This window comes from Enhydra lutris, unplaced genomic scaffold (assembly GCF_002288905.1).
Source record: "Enhydra lutris kenyoni isolate GAN:26980312 unplaced genomic scaffold, ASM228890v2 scaffoldscaffold20, whole genome shotgun sequence".
Lineage (NCBI taxonomy): Eukaryota > Metazoa > Chordata > Mammalia > Carnivora > Mustelidae > Enhydra > Enhydra lutris.
Window position 1 is genome coordinate 22,014,805 of NW_019154104.1, and position 23,602 is coordinate 22,038,406.

General features: G+C 39.9%; 1 protein-coding gene across 1 annotated transcript in view; it reads right to left on the reverse strand.

The window, feature by feature from the left end:
- LOC111148589 (signal induced proliferation associated 1 like 1) overlaps positions 1 to 23,602 on the reverse strand; it is a 369,183-nt gene that overhangs the window by 81,166 nt on the left and 264,415 nt on the right. The window contains exons 8-10 of the mRNA XM_022505280.1: positions 14,065 to 14,239; positions 4,615 to 4,718; positions 1,383 to 1,540 (exon numbers count right to left, since the gene is read on the reverse strand). Coding sequence (XP_022360988.1) covers positions 1,383 to 1,540; positions 4,615 to 4,718; positions 14,065 to 14,239 — 437 coding nt within the window. The remainder of the gene's footprint in view (positions 1 to 1,382; positions 1,541 to 4,614; positions 4,719 to 14,064; positions 14,240 to 23,602) is intronic.

A 23,602-nucleotide genomic window follows, 5' to 3' on the forward strand; every position in this document is an offset into this window, starting at 1 on the left:
GGAGTGTTTCAGTTGCTTGGGGGTATTTTCTAAATGGGAAGAGATATCCCTCCCAGTTAAGAGTCAAATGTTCTGCAAACCTAAAACACGCAGCCTTCAGAGACCATTTCCCCAGGAAAAGGCTGCAGATCTAGGCCTCTTTTGTTGGAGTTTCCACCCCTTCGCCTAGAGTTCTGGAAAAGCCTGTGTGTCAGCAGCCAGGGCAGCAAGGACCCACGCTTCACAGGGTATGGCAGCGAGGCAGCACAGCAGAGCAGTGAAGGGCCCCGCTGTGGAATCAGACTTAGTGCATTACAATCTAACTACCTAGTCCCATTGCTTAAACTCCCTCATCTGAAAATGGGGATTTTTAAAAAACAGTACCTAACGCATGGGTTTTCAAAATTAAATGAGGTACCCCACATCGAGTGCTGAGCATAGTGCTGGGCTTATCACCAGAGGCCAACACGTACATGGGACGTGTGCAGGAAAGGTGGCGGCTTGCAGGAGTCCGCAGGAACCTTTATTTGTTTCATGCCCAGAGTTTGCTCGCTCGACTCCTGCAATTAACCAGCACTGACACCTAGAATTAGACAGGTGTGGAGCTCACAACAAACCAGTTATCAGTCTGTGTGGGCCAGTTTCTGGGTAGGTGGCTGTACTAATTCAAAAACAAATATCCAAAATTAACAAAGCCTAATCTTCCAAATTTTAGGGATGGAAAGACAGGATAAAAATCCATACTTTAAAAGGACAGATTCATATTAGAAACATCTTGTTAATGCCAGAATAGCCTTCCACCTCTTCTTGGTACTATGCCCACATCAACCCAGCAATTCAGGTTCTTATCCTTGTCAACACCCAAAGGCCTCTTGCAGACAGATGCCTGAATTCTGATACTCATGAGACCAGGTCAACAAGGAGCATGGGAACAATTCCATCACAGGCTTACTAAGGCTGAGAAATGCCTCCAAGATGGCAGTCAGAAACATTAGCATGAATCAAATCGGTCCTGAGCAATGGTTTGAGCTTTTTAAATAGTAATAATTAAAAAACAAAACTTTTCTACTTATTATGATCATCATTCTCTGCTCTTGCCACACCAAAAGCAAAGTATAATTAGCAGGATGAGTAATTAGTTGGTGACCAGATGGTATGGATGAAGGACACCACCTAAGGAGCAGATGCAAATGGAAACAGCAGGTATCTAGCCAACGTGTCTGGGCAACGTCAACACTGTCAGGTGACGTCTTCGTGTGACTTCAGCCATCTACACGCACAGTTTAAAGACAAAAATAAGTATTAATGGACTTCCCACTGCCACTTGAGAAAGTGGAGCTGGAGGGGGCCCTCGGCGCAACTGCCATCCAACACCCATGCAGCCACAGCCGTGGTGCCAGTACCTGTAACAGACCCCGTCAGTGCAGGGGTTGTGGACCCGCACGATGACGAACACATGCTGGAAGTGGGAGCGGATGTTTTTTGGGCTGAATGGCTGTGCTCCCGGCTCTTGGAAAACAATTGTGACAATATCATTTCCAATGTGCCGCTTCCGTAGGAGCTAAAAGAAAAAAAAAAGCAAACAACACAAATGATGACACTCTGCATTTTCCTCCCAATTCCCTTCTGTAACTGTATTTAAAACATTTATTATTAATCAGGACATATTAAGGGAGGTAATCGACACAGTTGCTGTCAATATTTTAGTCTGTCTTAATCCCTCCCAGGAAGAATACAGAAATGAATATTCTGAAATTTGCATAAAATATAGAGCCCATTCAGGACCAAACCAATATCTGGCATATTATGCCAAGTTCTAGCCTCTCCAAATTCTGTTTCCATAACAACAGTTTTGTTCCATTTTCACATAAGAAAGAAACTTGCCATGGGGAAGATGTGTTAGAGAAGAGAATGGCTGAAGTAATTACAATGCAATTTATGTTCTGGTTTAATTCACTTCATTTAAAGAAATGTGGCTAAGGTGTTTTCGAAGATGCTTTCTGTGTTACCAGCTGGGAATGCAGACATTACTAATATTCCTAAAGTGGGTTAAATTTCAAGTTAAAACAGCTTTTTTAATTACAGTGAAAGCTGCTTAAGGCCACCTTCTGTTTCACATTAAATAGCGTTCTGGAAAGGTGGCTTTCAAATTCAGGCACCCCAAGTCAGGCTAGGTCAGTGGTTCTCTAAGAGGGGTTTATTAGATAGTTTAATTAAGTAGTGTGGAAAAAAAAAAGTTGAACAAAATTTGCATTTCTCATTTATTATATAGAGGTTCTGTCAAGGAGAAAAATAACAAAATAAACAATTTATATCAACTATCTATAAGGTATAAGCTTACATTTGTAAAACTTTTTTTTTTTTTTAAATTCTCCAGTGACTTTAACCTACACAAATTACATACCAGTAAAATCAATGATCTAGTATTGGCTCCCAGCTGGGAGAAACAGTAGCCTTTTAGATTAGGGTTGAGAATTGGGAGTTAGAATGTTCCAGAAATGTACTTTTTTTTATTATTAACATATAATGTATTATTTTCCCCAGGGGTACAGGTCTGTGATTCATCAGTCTTACACAATTCACAGCACTCACCTTAGCACATACCCTCCCCAATGGTCCGTAACCCAGCCACCCTATCTCTCCCCTCACCCTCAAGCAACCCTCAGTTTGTTTCCTGAGATTAAGAGTCTCTTATGGTTTATCTCCCATTTCAAAGCATCCCAAATTATCTTCTAATGAGGCCATTTATTTTCATTTCTAAACATGATACATTATTGAATGTTACAGAAATAAAGGCTGGTCTGTACTGATTGCTATACAGAATATACCCATTATTAAACGTTATTAATCTACTCAGGATCTTAGGCATGCCAAAAAAAATACAATTTGTCTATGTATTACATCATTGATGTACGCATACAATGATGTCATTGTCTTTTTGATGCGATGTCATTCTTCCTTCTTGCTTGATATGTAACACTAAAGTCTTAATAAAGGACCCAAATAGAAATAAATCCATTTATCCATCTCACATTATATATAATGAAAGACAGTATTTATAAATAAATTCCTGCCACAAGATTTTAAAAGCTATGTTCTGTTTGTTTTTTCTAAGCATAAAGTGATCTACATAAAAGAAATAAATTCTCTAGCTAGAGAATTAAAATTTCTTAAGATGTAGCAGTACCAACTACTCTTACATTCTGATTTAGGACCATAATAACACTTTTGCCTTGACTGAACCACCAAATTAAATAATTTGGATAGCTGTCTATTTAAATACCAACTCATGCTGCTCAACACACTTCAACTCATTTAGGAGAAATAAACAATTAACTGAATCTTGTTAACTAATTTTTTATCCTTTCATATATCTTACTTTCTCTGCTGAGTAATCAGGTAGAAAGAATAATCCTTTAAACATCACTTGTGAACATCCTGAAATTTTTTGTCTACTTACTGGTCAGAATAAGAAAAGTACATTTTCCTTACCATGATGTTTTCCTCTTTGGGTAATCTGGAACTTGGAATTTGCATAAAAAAACTGCAATCAAATTCCAGATCATAGAATTTATTCTAAATAGATTTATTTCAGATTTGTAGGTGATTCACTGCTTTATTCCCTCTTTTTGATTCCTTTGGTAATTATAAGAAGCAAAATTTCATTACCTCGATTTGTGATTTAATCAAACCTGCAGTGATGAAGTGTTCGATTAGATCCCTGTTTGGTTAAATTCTGGGAGAGAGGATGTGATTCATTCTGCAGCTGGCCTGTGTTCTGTTAGCACAACAGTTGACAATAACAAAATCTAGATCCATTTTAAGGTCAGAAGTAATTCTGGGCGGCTTGTGTTTATAACTGCTATCGAAAGGAGAAGCTGTTTGCTCTCTAGCTCTTTTAAATGTCAGTTTGGTAACATTTATTTGGATACATTTTTTAAAAAACAGCAACGACCACACACTTTCTAAAACAATACTGCCCGTTTCCCTTTTGCTCTGTGACAATCTGCCACTTGTAGGTTTCTTCATTTACTATGCCAACGACCACATTTTGGTAATAGACATTGTGCTTTTAGATCATTTTAAAAAGAAACTGTGTATGATGTATACAAAGGTAATCGTTTTTTATCTTCTTTGTGGTCTCCTGATAAACGTTAAGAAAATAGCTTTTTCTGAGATCTCACTGACATTTATTTTGGTTTTGCTCCCAGTTAGTGTACCAAACCTCCTCTGAAATCTGCAATGACACATCAGTACTTTTCTGCTTTGTACCTTGGCCTCTTGAGATGGAATTCCACCCACTCATACATGTTCTCTGCAACCCTGCAGGGTCACCTAATCACCATGATTTCAACTTGTTCTCTTCAGATTCCATGAAAACCTCATTCCCTTGGGTGAAAAGCAAGTGATTAATTCACAAAGCCATCCAGCTGGCTGTTAACCTAGAATTTGTGTCTCTTCATTTGTTTTCAGCTCATTTGCTATTCGTTATTTCTGCAAAGTACAAAGCTTCCTGCTGTGGTGACAGGTGCAACATTAAATTCTGGTTTAAGATTTTACAAACTTGCCACTTAGGCTTCTGAGGAAATGAACAAGGGTGAAGAAACACAGACAACACCAGGGTCTGTCTCTTACCTGTTGCTTGTTGTTAGGCGTGTATGGCAGCATGGTGGAAACATGGAACATAATTTCATAGTCTTTGTATGTTGTGTACAAAGAATGGGTTCCAGTGGAGTCAGCTACAGTAAAAAAATATATATATAATGATGAGATGACTATAATAGGAAAAACAGTTCACTTATGGAAAATATCTTAGAAAAAAAAGGAAATGGTTTAGAATGAAAAGATGTTAGAATAAGATCTAGCATCAGTGTTTTTTCTTTTTTTTTTTAATTTAATTTTATTTATTTATTTGTCAGAGAGAGAGAGAGCAAGCACAAGTAAGGGGGAGCGGCAGGTAGAGGGTGAAGCAGACTCCCTGTGGAGCAGGCAGCCCAATGCAGGGCTGGACCCTAGGACCCTGGGATCACGACCTGGAGCTAAAGGCAGTCACTAAACTGACTGAGCCACCCAAGTGCCTGAGCATTGGTGTTCTTAACCCATTTTTTGTATCTGATTCCCTTTGGTAGTCACGTGAAGCCTATGGGTCCCTTGTCAGAATAGTATTTGTAAATGTACAAAATATATATGATTACAACAGAAATTTATTATACAGCAAAACAGTTATCAAAAATACTTTTAAAATGATACTAGATTTCTCTAAAAAGTTTTATCAATTGATCTAGTAACTACTATGCCTTTGAAGTAGTGACGTCATAAGTAATATTTTGAAGGGTCTCCAAAAAAAAAAAAATACAGTATGAAAATACCTATGCTTTCTACTTGCAATAAAATCATACGTAGAACTTAAACAATTAGAGTTTGTTACCTTCAATTATGAAGAAAGTGCTAAGAAGAAAGTGCTAAGTTTTAGGGGATCAGTGAAAATAAAGGTAAAATTATTTCCCATCCAAGTTTACACACCCCTGAATTCTACCCAAACATCAGTCGAAGAACATCTTTTCCAATACTTCTCATTTAAGCAAGAGAAATGTCCTGTTCCTAAGAAACAGATGGAAATTTACCAAGACTGTAACAATGAAAAACAAAGGTATTCTAGCAATGTCCAACAATGTTTTAAGACCTTTCTGCTCTCACCTTCCTTAAATCAACAGCAACCCCTTCCCACTTAATCATTAACAAATCAATTGCCCACAAATAACTGGAAACCAGAGAAATAAGTATTAACTGTCCAATCAAAAGGGAGCATCTTTAGTCTTAAAGGCCCTGGATGTATTGGCTGCAAAATGACAGAACTGTGTTCATCCTGGGTAAACTCAAGCCTCCATCAACCATACTGCTGAGGACCAAAATGCTCGACTGCATTTTAGAGAAGCTGCAAGACAGAGCCCCTGGCATATACCAGGAGGCAGTAGTTCTCAAATTTAGTGTGTACAGTAGCATCTGGGGAGTGAGTTTAAAAGGCAGATTCCCATGCGCCACCCCCAGAAATCCTGCTCTGTGGGTATGGGGCTGGGCGGAGGAATCTATTTTAATAAACACCCGCAGGGCGACTGTAACCCAGGAGCTCCACTGCCCTTAGGCGCTGCTCTAAGAATAGACTACCACCTGGTGCCTCGAAGACAAACTTGTAAGAATGTTCTAGAGCCTGGAATTTCAACCTCAAGCTTCTCAGAGGACCTTAATTTTTGAAGCTGGTGTTAAATGCAAAGGGTTAGAATTAGAAACAAGCTAAAAGTGAAATAAAGCACAGACTACTCTTCAAAAATTGTAAAAATAGGTACCAACATATAACTTTCCAAGAAAAAAATATCTTCTAAGTCCTAATGACCACCAACACAAAAAACTACAAAACACTATAATAAATAATTGAACTAGCTAAGACGGCTCTTGAGTATGAAGAACCTATCTACTGTTAAGGACTCCTGCTATAAATAACTCTTTGAACTGATTAGTACATTTTAAAACCTTAAAGTGAATGTGTCAGCTTTGACGTATACTTACATGTGTTTCAAGTCAATTTTGAGCAAAATTAATGAACTAGAAAAGAGACTGTCATCTAGTATTCATGAATTACATTCCGCTTTTTATGTCTGTCTAATTCTAAAAGGATTACTGCCAGAGAGGATAGCTGATGTGGAAGACAATGTGGAAGGGTCATCTGCTTTTCTACTTCTGGCCCATTTTCGCTATCTTTTCTGCATGTCTCATTTATGTCATGAACGCTGCTTGACCAGCCTTTTTCTGGAGATCTCTGGAAATCCCCAAGTTTTGCTGATAATTTTAAACAGTTTAAATAGTTTCAAAATTTTAAACAGTTTAAATAGTTTCAAAAGTTTCAGAGGTGAAATGAGGGCCAAAATAATGACATTTTCCTTTCTGAGAAGAAAGGAATTCCAAAATCCTGAAAATACTATGTACATACCAGAATTGTTAAACTTTATCAGAGAGCATGGAAAATGAATGTTTGTTATATTTTCTTAAAAATAAAGCATCCGATGTTGCTATTGTGGCATTTTTAGTGACCTTGAAACCCTGAAACCATGAAAAATTTAATAGCATGACAATCAGGAAAATGAAAGTGACAAAAATCCTTTTTTCTCTGGCTGAAGAGAATATATATTAAAACATTTCTAAAGGGAAATATGCTTTGAGAAGAGGGGTGAAAGGAAGATAATGCTCCTTCATTCTTGTCGAGGGGCTTTAAAAGTTAAAAAGTAAATTCAGGCATCTTATGGGTCATCTTGATAATCACATGATCTGTCTCCAAATCATACGACCTGCAAGTGACGGACACCCACTAATAAAGTCAGCATTCTATGCAAAGTCAGAGAAAGTAAAATTTCTAATATTCAATGAAAATGATAGGCAGTACTGAATAATTGAGGAATGGTAACAGTATTTTTCTCAGTTGCTTTGAGAAAGTGTAAAACACACGATCACATCCTACAATAAGCATTTTGACTGAGGATGGTACGAACTGGTTAATGAGTTTGTAGAGCAGTTTCCGAGACAGTCAGTGCCATAATCACTCTTGACTGCTCTTGTGCACTCAACGCCTTGACTTCTCGGTAGTCGAAAGCTTGGTTGAAAAGGTGTCTGTGTACAAATCTGAATGAGGGCAAGTAATCAGACTGTTATAACAACCACTTCTCAATCACTGAAGATGTATCAGAGTTAAGAAAAGCTCGATGAAGGCAAACAAGCCTATGCAATTTGATTTCAGGAAAGTTCCTGGTTTTAAATATTTATGAACATAAGAGAAAAGTAATCTCATTAACTAAATGCATGTAGGCTAAATAAAGTCAACAGAATGAAGAAAGCTTAAGCTCCCTTAATTAAACATACTCACCACTACAGAACACATCAAATGCAAGATGAAATCAGATAGCTTATAAGTCTCGTTTTTATCCCTTTATTTAATTTGAAATACAATAATTGCCAGTTGGCTCCTGGGGACTATCCCTTGATGTCCCATCCCCAGATGTCCCATCCATGCAACCTTGCCTTGGGGTATGGGGAACACAGAACCCTGTGCCCACAAGCACAGCCAGGGCCAAGTACTGACATCTGGAACAGCAGCACATATTCGAAAGGACACATGATTCTGCCTTTGTGGTACGATTTCACTCACTCACTAATGAAGTATTTGGGGAAATCAAGAATTCTAACCGCTCTGGCATCTATCATGTTTACTAATAATTTTTCAAGGTACATTTAGCGGTGGCCTTTCCTTCAGGGTCAGGATCAAGAAAAGCTTGTTGTCCTGCCCTTTGCCATGACAGGTGAGCCCATACTGTATCAGCTCAAGGCCTGTGTAAGTGTGCAAGTAGATACAACTGGGACTCGAGGCTTCTCAAAACCTCTAACACTTGGAGATGTGAGGAAGGAGGAGACGGTGGGGGCTGGCACTTAGGAGTTAGCCACTACGGTTTTCTGCCAGCAACTCACTTGGCAAGACACCTGCAGTCACCTGGCTTCTCATTTCGCAAGTAAGATCTGAATTTGAGTGACGGTACCATCATTTGCTAAACGACCAGAAACAAATCACTCTACTTCTCTGTCCATCGATATTCTTGCTGCTGTGAGGATTACATGAAATAATGTATATGAAGGTCCTTGCCCACAAAAGATGCTCAGGATGGGCGGAGTAGAATTTAGAATGTTGTGCAGTGGAAGTAAAAGAGGGTAGTCTTCTTAAAGAGGGACCTTTACATACTTTACATTCTTTGCCAGGTGCATTCCAGGAATGCTCAAAGGAAAAACCTTACAGTGTAACACACAGAGTTAAGGAGGTGAGAACAGAATCCTTTACTTCACTCATCCGTGGCTGCAACTCCAAACGGACTTCTGCATATGCGAAAGCATTGGAGCAGTGTTAGTTTCATCCAGTTCCCTATCAAAGTTTAAATATTTATTCCAAATAAAGGACTTATTTTCTTTTTGAAAAAATATGTTACTCTTCCAAGACCCTGAATCTCAGCGGCTCTTGTAACACTACCGAAAAATGGGGGAAGTGACAGGCACTCAGGAACACTGCAGCAAATGAAAAAAGGTGAAAGCTTCGGGGAGTCATGCTTTACAAAGGGCTTCTAAAGTCGCCCATGTCCTGCCTTGGCAAACAAGACTCGCCCAGGAAATGATTTCCCTCACCCATATACACAGCTAAAAATGAAGGTGGCCTCCCGCTTCCAAACAACAAATTGCTTGGTGGGAAGTTTATTTCTGCATTTACTGTAGTGTGAGAGGATGGTAATTATCTAGAGGTTATGTCATCCAAATGAGGAGACAAAGTAAGGAAGAAGAAAAAAAATCCACCACCGAAAATGTCTTCATTGTAGAACCGTTCCAACCCCTGACACATCTGTAGCTTGTTTTTGAATAAGACCTTATTTTTGAACCAGGAAAATGGACTTTGTATGAAAAACTGGGAAAAACAAGAAATGGTTCAAAAACTCCATCAATTCTTCCTAAAATCTGAATAGATTCGTAATACATAACAAGCAGAGCCATTTCTCGAGATGGCATGGGTAATGTGAGCCCAAGGGCTTGAGAAAGGGGGACACAGCCACGAGGCAGAGCTCTGGGCTTTGCTGTACTTAATTCCACATTTATGCTTTCTCTGAACACGTTGTTAACCTCAGCATTAGGATCTGTTCTACCTCCCTCATGCTTCCCAGCCATCTAAACTTGGGCACGTTAATCTAAAGAAGCCAATTCTGTGGCACCTGGCAAGGCCTGTGAGAGTTGCCTAAGATGACAAACATGAAAATATCTGGAACTTCTGCTTCCACCCGTAAGAGTACTTGGTACAGGACTTGTTCTCCCGTTATAAGTAACCAGGAAAACTTGACAAAATATCTGAAACAAATTTTTTCAGGCATTTTATAATGGGCAGCGATGGACAGTGATCTCAGAGGAAAAAAGAGCCAAAGGAGAGGAACCCTCTGATTCCCACCAGGTTTTCCACTTGGAGGTGCTTTTGGAACAAGAACACAGAGTATGGCTTTGAAGAGGGAAACCAAAACACACTGGAGTTCAGGAAGCCCAAGGTAGCTGATGCTTGCTGGGCAGAGGACCAAAGAGGAGGAAACTCCACAGTGAGAGAGGTTCAGAACTCTGCATAAGGGTCCTTCAGTCTTGGACTGAACAGTAAGCTGCACACACAGACACTAAGATTCCAAAAGCCAGGCAAAGAAAAACTATTAGGGGAGTGTGCAGCATAGTGACTATAGTTAATAATACTGTATTGTGTATCTTAAAGTGTCTACGAGTAGATCTTAAAAGTTCTCATCCCAAGAAAAAAAATTTTGTAACCTTGTTTGCCAACACGTATTGACTAGACTTACTGTGTGGTAATTTACAATATACACAAGTACTGAATCTTTACATTCTACGCCTGAAACTAACAGAATGCTATATGTCAATTATACCTCAATAAAAGAAAGAAAAATTACGAGGGAAAGAAAAACCAGCAGAGAATTATGAAGCAAACAATTCTCACAGTTCACATAGGCTGGAAGACACCCAAGTTCCAACGAGCCACAGGAAAGAGACCTCACTGCATACGTGGGTATTCAGACACAAGAAAAGTCATGCCTTAGTAGCAGAGCTAAGTTAGAGGGTAAAGAACGGCTCTAGGTACGCTTTAATAAAGCTTAAGAACAAGATTCACAAAGATCAAGCTGTTTTGTAATTAACGTATCTGCCCAGCAAAACAAAACTCAACAGTCCTTTTACAGAAGACAACAAAATCTAGACAACCATAAAACCTTCGCAATATACACTCTCTAATCAAAAGTAACCAGAGACATGAAGCAGTAAAATGTAACTCAAAAGCCAGAGAAAATCTGTTAAATGGAGACCTCAAATGACAAGGATGAGAGAACTGGCACACAAAAACTTTGAAACAGCAATCATCGATATGTTCAAGTATTTAAAGGACAACGTGAACCTACAGAGGAGAAAGTGAGAAATATAAGACAAGAGGACCAAATGCAATTCTGGCCCTGAAGATGACAATATCAGAAATGAAAATTTCATTGGACTGCATTAACAGCAGATTAAGACACTATGGAAGAAAAGAAAAACAGTGAATTTGGAAGATATACTAAGAGGAATTATCCATATGGAAGCACAGGGAGAAAAAAATAGTTGAAAAAATTAAATTAATAGAGCCTCATTAACCCACAGTATGCTGGTGAGTGATCTAATGTATGTGTAACCGGATGATTCGGAAGATGGGCACAGGAAAAAATAAAGAAATCAAGATTGATAATTACTATTTTTATTTGATGAAAAGCAAATCCATAGATCCAATCACATCCAATCACTGCTGAATATAAAGGAAACAATCCTGTAGGAACACTGAACTGGAGAGCTTTCTCTCTCTCTCACTCTTTAGAGGGGGGAGGTGCAGAGGAAGAGGGAGAGAACAATTCCAAGCAGGCTCCATGCCCAGAGCAGAGCCTGACTTGGGCTCCATCTCACAACCCTGAGGTCAAGACCTGAGCTGAAATCTAGAGTTGGACACTTACCCAACTTAGCCACCCGGGTGTCCCAGCATTTTCCCATTTTAATGATTATATTGAGAGAAAGGGTTTCCTGACCCAAAATAAAGTTGGACAAAGTGTGGTGAGATGACCTCCCAGCACACACAGCAAATTCTCATCCCTGGGCGCACCGTGGCCAGGGAGAGGCTGCTGGGGTATGCAGAGGCTGGTTTTGGTCCTGTCAGCTTGAAGTAAGAGAAATAAATATGCAAACTGCCTCTTTCAGGGCTGTAGAACAGACATACTTTTGGACTTCTGTTCCCTGGAGGAAATCTGACATTCTGGAAGGGCAGAAAAAGAAATTATGGACTCTTCCGCTCCTCAGTTTGCCCTGAAAGGTTACATGGGCCTTAAAGGAGGGCACACAGCTAAGAGGAACCCTTTGCTGCTGAACATTCCAGAACTGTGAAAGTGCGCCATCAGAGACAGTTTACTGATCCAGGCTTGTCCCCCTCAGCCTTCACCGTTATTAGGATTTGGAGGCAAAATATGCACGGTGCTTATCGAGTGTCTTACTCGATGCCACACTGCTTATGCATGGTCTTGCTATCCTCACTCTTGCTATTCTCACATTGCCTTTCATCACCCAGAGGCAGCTGGGAGTGTGTGAATGCATAAATTGTAGTCCAATTTCCAATCTGGCCACTCATGCATAGAATCGGTGTTTATAGTATCCACAATAGCTGAACTATGGAAAGAACCCAAATATCCATTGACAGATGAGTGGGGATAAAGATGTGGTGTATATATATATACGATGGAATGTTAATCTACATACATACGAAATATGGAATATATATTTATGAATATATATGTATATAATGGAATATTAGTCAGCCATCAAAAAGAACAAACTCTTGCCATTTGCAGTGACATGGATGGAACTAGAGGATATTATGCTAAGTGAGAGACAAATACTGTATGATTGCACTCATATGTGGAACTTAAGAAACAAAACAGATGAACCTAGGGGAAAGGAAGGAAAAATAAAATAAGATAAAAACAGAGAGAGAGGCAAACCACAAAAGACTTTTAACTCAGAAAACAAACTGAGGGTTGCTGGAGGGTATGGGAGTGGGGGGATGGGGTAAACTGGGTGATGGGCATTAAGGAGGGCACTTGATGTAATGGGCACTCGATGTAATGAGCACTGGGTGTTATATGCAACTGATGAATCACTGAAGTCTACCACTGAAACTACGAATATACTATATGATAAAAAAAAAAAAAAAAAAAGAACCAGGGTTCTTATTATATTCTCTTCCCAGACCCTTTCATATAGCTCTTTGCAGTGAGGATAATTTATATAACACAACGAATTGGGACAACAGGACTGAAGCGTATAGAGCAAATGTCAGAGTCTCTGGAAAAGAAGAGTCTCAGGGCATACTGCGATTTCACATTTCATGCAGTTGCAAGCACAGTATGGAACGTTAAAATAATATTTAAGAGTTGAGGCTATTTATGGGCTTTCATGGTCTCTTTTGCATGTCGTTTCCAAGTTGGCAACAGCAAAACCATGGCAACAGGAAATTCTTCCCTGCAGTGCAGTTTATGAATGCTTTTCTGTTTTCATGACTCAACTCCTTATTTAATTTCCTGTACAGAAAACCAGAGAGATTACTACAGACTACAGTACAGATATGCTCATCCAAAGACCCTCTCTAAGCAAAACAGGTCACAGGTGTCCATGGACGGATTTTGAGATAAAATTTAAAACTGCTTCCTCACAGACACATAGCAGACGTCAACCTACTCTAACCTCAATAGATACTTGAGAACTTAACTACTTTATTAATGACTTGGGGAACGGGAGTGTAGATGTATGTTCATGTACTTTGTATGTTCATGAGCCATAGCTAAAAAACCCTGTTCCATCATTGTGCTTTTTTAATCATCGAATTTCAGGAGCCAAATTGATACCAAAGTTAAGAAGCCTATTTTCTCGGGGATTCAATTAGACTCTGAACAATAAAAATAGAAAACAAGCAAACAAAAGCCCTCACTATTAACGGAATACAAAAATGAGTAAGAAAACCGTATGAAGACAGACTGCATAGATAAGCACGAGGATTATGAAAGAAATTAATGAAAGTAAAAAATTCTAGAGCTTACGACCAGATGGTTTGAAGATTCTGGAATTTTCAATCCCTCTTAACATTCAGCTAAATAGAGGGAAATCTGTGCAACACTATCCAGGAGGATGATCTGCACCCACGGCTCTACTACTCCGTCGACACTTCTGATAACACGATTTTCTTTTTTTTTTTTTTTTAACCAGTCCAATCCTAGCTCCTTTGATTACAGTCTTCAATTGTTTTGGTGCCACATCCTCCCTCTCTGGCTTCCTCGCCCCTCTCAGCAGCAGTGTTCTACAGTAAATGGCAATGTTGTTTTATGGGCAATTTAGCAGATGAACATCAACGCAGCAGGAGGGAAACAAGCCTAGCAGGAGAGTATAAGTATTTCTTACTTTTGGTGTCAAGCTGTGCACGATACTTCTCAAATCCTTTGAGCCGAACACGTTCTCCCAAGAGCTGAAGGAATTCCTCAAACGCTGGGCCGGCAGACTCATTGTTGTACATCTCTTCTTCAGTGCTCTGCCCAGCTCTGCAGTACATGACGCCCACCTTCTGCTGATAGTTCAGCTGGGAAGAGAGGCAGTACAGGGCACGTAAATGTAGGCAGGTCCACCAGGCCCCACTTCGATGCTCCTAACTCCTGCAGGGCACAGGCCCATCAGAAAGCTAACGTTTCTCTTCTCTTGAAATCCTTCTGTTTTAATTCTTCTGTCTCTAATCCAAAAAATACAGCAGAATAAGCATTTATACCTGTCATCTTCACAAGTTAAAAGGCCAGGAAAATGAATTAACACTTTCTGTATGACAAGATCACGCACTCTTAGAAGGGAGGTTGGTACTTCAGGGGATTTCTCTGAATGGATTGCAAGGTATAAAATGAGACTCTAAAAAACAGCTTGACAACAAAAGGTAATTCTTTTTTAATCATCTCCCCCTTTTAAAAAGGGGAAGTCTTTACAAATTTAAAAGCGGAGGTTCACTTTATAAAAGACACTTTAAAATAAATATTGTTTCACACTAAAAAGCCCATAAATGTACTGGTGAATTTTTAGGGGTTTTGTTGTTGTTGTTGTTTTGGTTTGGTGGTTTTTTTTTTTTTTTTTTTTTTTTTTGGTAAAACTGGAAAAGATTTCAATCCCAATGCCACTTTTCCAATATACTAAAGTATAAGCCTCAGTTATAGCTTTGTCAGAGCATTAACATCATCAACAATACACTTTTCAAATATTTTTTCTAAACGATGGGTGCCTGAATAGAAACTTGAAAAGGAGTTTCATAATGGCAAAACAGCTAGTGGCAGTTTAAAGAGTGTTAAAACAAATCATTCAGAAGATTTAAATATGATGTAACATTAATCAAAATATTTACTCATCATTGAAAAGTCTAGTCATTCTGCAAACAAATTCTATGGTGATATTAGCCATTTAAGAAGACATTAGTTTTTTTTTTTCTTTTAAGATTTATTTACTTGAGAGAGAAAGAGAGAGCCCGCGCACACACATGAAGGGGGGAGGGGCAGAGGGAGAGGGACCCAGAGACGCTCAGACTCCTGTTGAGCGTGGGAGACCAACCTGGGTCTGGCTTCCAAGACCCCGAGATCACAACCTGAGCCGAAACCAAGAGCCCGACACCCAACTGAAGGAGCCACCCAGGCGTCCCAAGACATTTAGTTTTCAGTATAAAAATTCAGACTTTTAATTCTCCAGTGAAATCGAGACACTCCATTATTGCTTTGGCTTCTTTCCAGGGTGACACTGCGGCCAGCGCATCCATCAATTTTCATCTCCCAAAGCAAAAGGGGAAAGGGAAGAGGAAAAATTGTAACAGCTAACATTTACCGAATATACACTCTACGCCAACCCCTGTTTGATGTTTAAGAGTTGATCCTCACAACAGCCCACAGAGCAAATATTATCCCTTTGTGACAGATCAGTGGAGCCGGAGAGTGGAAGAGGAAGTGACCAGGGAGCAGGAAGAGGCACAAGACCACAGACTGGGTGCTGGCTCTCCTAAGTACCACCAACAGTCAGCCAGGCTTGAATCCACAGCCCCTGATTTGCAATTTTGGAGATGAAAAGTAAAAACCAAATTTAGGCAAACACATGTGGCAGTATCACTTGATTGGGCTGACATAAATATTTTCAATTTATTCCATGTTATATGAATATTCACATTTTTCCCCTGTGGAAATATTAATGTGATTGTGGGTGCTGTCTCAGACCCCAGCGGGAATATTACCATATGGCATACCTATTCTTTTGTCCTTCTAAAATAAGGACATTTCTGAATTCTGAAACCCACCCAGCCCCTACCATTTTACATAAGGGACTGTGAACCTGAACTACTCTTTCCAACTTTCTAAACCAAGTGATTCAGAATAGTAATGAGGAAATGTCACAGGGGCAACACTCTCACTTGTTTTCCTCCCTCCACAGCACACTACCTCACTGACGAGGAAGCACCACAGCCTTCGTAGGACGCCCAGAGACAGGAGAGCTCCTAGGAGTGACTCTGCCTTGCTCCACCGACCCCAGCAGGCAGAAGGTCAAGTGCCAAGTCGGAAACTTGCCACCAACCAGATAGAGTAATCATGGCATATCTTCCAAATAGCACGTGACGTCACATTATTTCTGCTTCATTTAAATCATCGACAGAAACACGTTCAACCCAGTTCCTTTTTTATATACTACATGTAGGTAAAACGGAACAGAAGATGTCAGAATAAAACCTCCTGCACACCGCTGACATGTCTCCCTTCTCTCAGCCGGCCTGCTTCGAGTGTCTGGATGTGGCTAATGTCCGCAGGGTGACTCCCACAGGTAGGGATCTCACCTGGGCCTTAGAATTAATCTGAGTACCTACCCTATTAAGTCTCAACAAATAAAAAATAGTGGTAGGCTCTGTGTCAACTACAAAAGAAGTCCTTCATGTGGCCAGATCTCTACTGTCTCCCTGCAGGAAGGGCTATCAAAGAGATGAAGGCATGTGGAGAAAGGAAGGGGTTTTGAGCTATTTGCTGTTTGGCTCTGTGCCTCCCAGATCAGCCTTCTCAGGCCACAATGTAAAACAAAAGTCATCCTGTTCAAGAGAAAGCATTAGAGTGACACCGGATTTGTGGACGGCTTTTTGAAACTTCTCAGATAAAGGCCTAAGATTTCACTGTACAAAATTCAAAAGGATTCATTTCTATAAAGAAAGGAGTTCATTACAGAGAGAAGTAAGGAAACATCCCCCGAAACCACTGGAGGAGCTGAATCTGAGGACAATGAGACAGTGTGCCGCCTCCTTCTGACGGATTTCTCATCCTCTGGTGAACTCCACTGGCAGCTTGGAGAACAAACTGGTGTCTGCTGCTTGTGAAAAGAAGGAGCCTTTAAGAGGATTACGAAATTTGTTCAAATGTCAGGTTTCCTCCCATCTGAAACTGTGCCAAATGTCACTGCTCTATCCTCTAAGGTGACAATCTGACTGTATTCGTGGTTTCTACTGCAATTAAATCAAGGTAGGTGGTATTCTCTGAACGCAGGCTCCTGCAATCCTTCGTTAGCAACCCTGCCCCCTGCCAGAAGAAAGGAGCTGGGGAAGAGGAGTGAGGTAAATAGAACACGGACCATTTCAAGAGAAAGAGCAAATGTACACGGAGGCGGAGCTATGGTTTGGGGCTGTGAGTCATTAGGAGGTTATTTAAAACGGCACTCTTCTTTTTTTTTTGAGACATACACAAACACATCTGTATGGGTTTACATACATGAATATATAATCCTTCCGTGTCCTTCTCAGAATAGAGTTATGATGACACCGGAAGCCATCCTGGGAACAGGCCTGTGTTTACCCACAGTTTAGGATCTTCACTTTGGACAATCTCAGGGCCATGCTATACAATCCCATGCTTGCACATCAATGGTTGACAGGGAGCTTTCTGGAAGCGTTTGGACCCCCACCAATGTTTCTACTATAACAAGGAATGATGGTCAATCCAACAGGGCAAAGGTTATAATTGACATGAAGGTCTTGAATCTCAATAAAGCAGAGTGTCCTTAAAACCCACCAAAGTGATATGGGCTCTCAGAGCTAGGAACGAACAGTAGATAAAATTGCTCTTCCTCTAATAAAGTGGAAACTTCAACACAGAATCAAAGAAACAAATACAAATACTCAGAGCCCTGAGTGTCTGGAAGGATGGATGATAAAGTCAGAGCCCTCCGCCAACAGAAACACAACTGAGTAAGCAACTTCTCAGTTCTGCATTTCCACCTCTTCTTGCCTGGTGTCCCGGCCTCAGTGAGGCTACTGGGGTGGCAAAGACCACGAGACAATCCAGTTTTGAAATTCTTATACAATCTTTACATTATCTGACTTAATCCGGAAATTTCAAACCGTCAGTATGAGTCATGGTATTTCACTCTAAGGCGGTTCTCAGACTGTGAGCCATGAAGCTGTGAGGGGGCCTGAGCTTTGCTCTGGGACACAGATATTTGGAAGTAGTCTGATCCTTTCAGTTCTTGCTTTTAAACTCCGTAAGGCCGTACAATAGTAATGTCTAACTTAAGGATAATTTTGCCCCACTTCTGAGGCAAAACCATGCTGAGAGGACTCTCTGCCATGGGAACTAGGAGGTTCTCCAGTTGGCTTAGTGGAGGCAGAAGCTATTCCTGGCCTTGTGGGAGGACTGAGGATTTGCCCCCATAAACCTGGAAGGTGGTTCTCACCCCGGACTCAAGTTGTTTCCTCAAATGCACGCACTTGCTAGTACTCATTTCTGCAAACGCTGCCCTCTCCTTGGTTTCCCTGGACTAAGCTGTAAGTCTGACTTGGGAGACTGCCAGGCTTCCACAGATGCCCCCCACCCCCTCACACTCCAGCCCTGCACCGCAGTCTGCAAACTCTTCAGGCAGAAAGCTGGTGTGATCTCTCTGTCCATTTAACTTGCTTCCCACCTCCCAGAGATCACTGTCCTTTGCTGCCTAATGCCCCAAATCCTAAAAACCATTGTTTCTTTGTTTTGCCTAGTTTTTTTTTTAAAGTTGTCTCAGATGAAAAGGTAAATCCAGTCCCTTTGTCTTAATCTTGGCTAGAAGCAGAAATCTGCCTTGAATTTTTAGATCAACTTTATTGGCATATAATTTCTGAACAGCAAACTGCATCCGTTTGATTTAATAAGTTCTAATACACCTGGTATCACTATCAAAATACAGAAAATTTCCACCATTTCTGAGTTTCCTGGTCCCGTTTGTAGCCCATCCCTGTATCAACTCAGATGATCATTGTCCCCCACCCCCAACTATAAATTACTTTTCCTTACATTTTTAAAGAATATTTTTGTTAAGTAAAATCCATTGTGAGAGTTACTCTTTTGGCACTCGAGAAACCTGTGCTGACTTCTACCTTTTCTTTAGGCTTCAGAGCCCAACAAATGGTTGATTTTAACAGGGGAGAACCCGAATAGATATATTTCTAAAGAAGACAAACAGGTGGCCAAGAGACACATGAAAAGATGCTCAACGTCACTAATCATCAGGAAAATCCAAGTCAAAACCACAATGAGATATTACCTCAGAATAACTAAAATCACAACCACAGGAAACAGCAAGTGTTGATGAGGATGTGGAGAAAAGGGAACCCTTGTGCATTATTGGTGGGAATGCAAATTGGGGCAGGCCCTGTGGAAAACGGAATGGAGGTTCCTTAAAAAAATTAAAACAGAAAATATCATATGATCCACTAATTCCACTACTGTGCATTTACCCAAAGAAAAGGAAAACACTAATTAAAAATGATAAATGAACCCCTATTATTATTGCAGCATTATTTCCAATAGCCAAGACATGGAAGCAACCTAAGTGTCCATAAATATATGAATGGATATAGAACATGCGGTACATATATACAATGGGATATTACTCAGTCTTAAAAAGGAATGAGATCTTGTCATTTTCAATAATACAGATGGACCTAAAGGGTATTGTGCTAAGTGAAATAAGTCAGAGAAAGACAAATACCATAGGATTTTGTTTATATGTGAAATCTGAAACAAATCAACAAATGAAGCAGAAACAGACCCATAAATATAGAAAACAAACCAGTGATTGCTCAGAGTGGGGTGGGAGGGTGGGAAAGACAAAATGGGTGAAGGGGAGTGGGAGGTACAGGTTTCTAGTTATGCAAAAAGTAAGTCAGGGGGAAGAGAGGTACAGCACAGGGAATAGTCCTTGGTACTGTCACAGCATTGCAGTGACAGATGGCAGCTACCCTTGTGAGCACAGAATAACGCAGAGACTCGCTGAACCACTGAGTTGCACACCTGAAACTAACATAACATTGTGTGTCAGCTATACTTCAATTAAAAGAAACAGCAAAGATATCAAACTGATCACTGTGAGCTGATGCTGAATCCTATAACCTTGCTGAACACACCTCCATAGTCCTAGGAAGTTTCTGTAGATTCCTTGGGGTTTTGTACATAGACTACCATGTCACTGAAATAGGGATAGTTTTTTTTCTCTCCTTTATCTGTCCTTTTTTTTTTCATTTATCAGTGTTTTTTTTTTCTTTTCCTTTTCTTGCCTTATTGCGCTGACTAGAACTTCCAGTATCATGTTAAACAGCAACGGTGACAGTGCTCTTGCCTTCTGAACACTAAGTCTTTCACAGTAAGGAGGATATAAGCTGATGTTTTTCATTAAGTTGAGCAAGTTCCTCCCTACTTCTCTTTTTATAATGAATAAACCACTGTTGTTCCTCAACTCCCTTGATCCTTAGCCAATGTGCCTCCTTCGCTCCACTTTGCAAATTCACTTTATGTTTGCTTTATATACAGTGCACACGGTTTTTAGCTTTACTTAGCAGGAAGAATGGGCAAAAAATAGATCTACCCCATATTTCCAGAAGCAAAAGTACAAACTTACTTTTAAAAACTATTTTGTCCAGTGTTCCTGGTTATTCTCACTGGGTAAGCTGGTCTGCAGCAAACCATTCCGTCATTACTGGACGTGAAGACCTTGTTCATTTTTCAAAATCCTCATCATTCACCCTTGCAGCATTTAACATGATGAATTTCTTAACCACTTCTTAAAAGACTCATCACTACGCTATCCCCTAAAAAGAATGTCAAAGAGACTGGAAAAATTCAGTGTTGTGGGCAAAAAATGCCATTTAGAAAATTAATCCTCACTGGAAATTACTAACAAAAATAAAATCACTTTAAAAATGACATGGATACTGGTCGGAAAGTTATTTTAAAAAGCTGACTGAGATGCTGTCAAAATTATTTTTATTTGTGCACAGACATAGTCTAAGCTATTTTTACCTTAGCGTAACATAAAAAATTTTTATACAAACATGCAATAATCTTCCCTAATGTGCAAAATTTCTCACAAAAATAAAAAGCTTCATATTGTGTATTAAATTGATAATAAATGTACCTGGTTTTGATTTGGCATTAAGACAAATTTCTATTATTGGCATTAAGACAAATTTCTATTATAGAAAAAGGCTCTTCGTTGCATCACTGTTTGTAATAGGAAAAGACTGGAATCAATCTAAATGTCCATCAATAAGGGAAACTGATAAATTATGGTACAGCAACACAAGAGTATTATGTAGCCATAAAAACAATGGGAAAGCTTTCTTAGATATTGATATAGAAAGATCTCCAAAATTCATTACTCAGTGAAAAAAGAAAGTGTCCACAGCATGCTACATTCTGTATAAGGAAAAAATAAGACTCTATATGCATATATGATGGTATCTGTATAAAGAAAGACTATATAAGAAACTAGCAAAAGGGTAACAACTATGTAGGAAGAGAGGGGAGGAAAGAGAACAGAGTAGGAATGGGATCCCTCAAAGTAAACATAATTAGTTTGATTTCTGCACCATTTGAAGATATTAGCTAGTTAAGATAAGTCCTGTAGGAAAGAAACCAGTTTAGATTTTTGTTCTAAAGCTGAATTTAAAAGACAATCCACCATTTAAAGCCAAGACTGAAATACCTGCACTCCATTACTCTTTCTGGACCGTGAGCCAAAGAACCCCACTGCATGTCTTTACCGTGCTCAAATCAACCCTGCAAACTGCAGTCCCAGCACAGCCAAATGTCTTCCAAATGCCACGGCCATCAGCTGGGCTAACCAGACAATCTTCCCACTGGACAGGACTCCAACCAGTCGTCCAACCCAGCCTCAGCCCGGCACAAGAGCATGGATGAGCCAGGGCAGACTCCTTGTGAAGAGATAAAATAAAGCTACAAATGCCAGTGCCTTCGTCCCTTGGCCTGATGATGGTCGTGTGTGTTTCCCTCCTGATAACAGACATATAGGTCCATGAGCGGTTTAGAGCCAAAGTGGTGGCCATCTGAATTTAATTGGGCACTAGCTGTTACCATAATCTAAAAGAAGAATAGAATCTCAGGAATGGTAATTGTTCTGCCAAAGCTTCATTCATATAAAAGGGGTTTTGGGAAAGATGTTTTCCTTATGGTTCATTCTTTAAATCTGGCTGCCCGAATCAAAGAAGAAAGTGGCTGGTCAAAGTCATTTATCCTCAATAAAATAATGCAACGTGGCAATGAATATCCTCTGTCAGCACAGAATTTCATCCATATCTTTAATCAAAGAATCAGTGGTATTCTTTATCAAATAACATTTGCTTCTTTCCTTAACATTTCTTCTTGAAATAAATATTGCAGACCTAATTAGATATGATCATTTTCCTCTTTAACTTCAATAACTTAGGGATAAGTTTTTAAGGAATAGAAAGCCCAATAAATATTTTCATTTCTTTGCATTTTAAATAATTATCTAGAAAAGTAGTGGAGATACTCATTTAGGTAAAACCACTACCATGTACATGAAACTTGACATTTCCTAATGAAACAGGACTACCAATTCTCTCTACTGCAAACTGGCAACTGTAATTTAATATGTTCTACTTAATATCAGATGCCGAAGCCAGCAGCAGTACTGCTTGGAGCCGTCTTTCCATTTTCTTCTCCCACTCAAGGGAGGTAAAGGAGGACAGGTTGTTCAGTACACTGCGTAAGAGCGAAGGCTCTGGAATTCGAATGCCTGCACTCAGGACCGCTGCCACCAGACCTTAACTGTGAATGGTGGGGGTCTTTCGGCCTCTTTGTGCCTCAGTGCTCTTGTCTGTAGATCAAGAACAATAACAGCACAGACACCAAAGGATTCTGAGGACTAATTAAAATAATTCATGTAAATTGCTTCATAGGATGCCTGGCTTGGTCACTGCTCAATAAAAAATAATACCTCTTTTTATTACTCTTAAATGTGCCTCCCATTCCTGTGCAGCTAGGCTGTCCGCTGCCATAACCACACTCTGCTTCCATCCCTCTATGCTTTGTTCTTACTATTCTGGGTCTCGACCACCGCCCTGAGGAAATCCTCCTCCCTTCCATGGCCCATCTTGGGAACGGGCCTCATCAGTCATGGCTTGGCCCTGTTGGCCTGCACCTCACTGCTCTTTGTTTGCAATTCTCTTTATTATACTCATTATATTAAACCTGACTTTCATTATAGTAATTTATGACCTTGTCTCCTTCATGGGTAAGGACTGTGTCTTACTAGTCTATTTATTCTCCACAGTATTGAACAATCCGCAGAGAGTGGTTCTCAATAAGCATTTATTAGAATTGAAACAGTTGTGCTTACCTATGACCGTGAACATAACATATTATTCGGCCTGTACTAGCAGTGCTCTCATGGGATGCTCACAAAGGTTAAATGAGATAGTGCATGCGACGGGCCACTAACAAGCTAATATTCTATCATTATCAACCACAGCTGATAGTTCTTTGGAGCACATCATGTGCCCAGCACAGTGGCTTTCCATTCCCTTGGCACAGAGTAGATGAGATAAAGGTGTTTTTAAGTGATGAAGAAAATGGCTCTGACATGGCAAATTTAAAAGTAA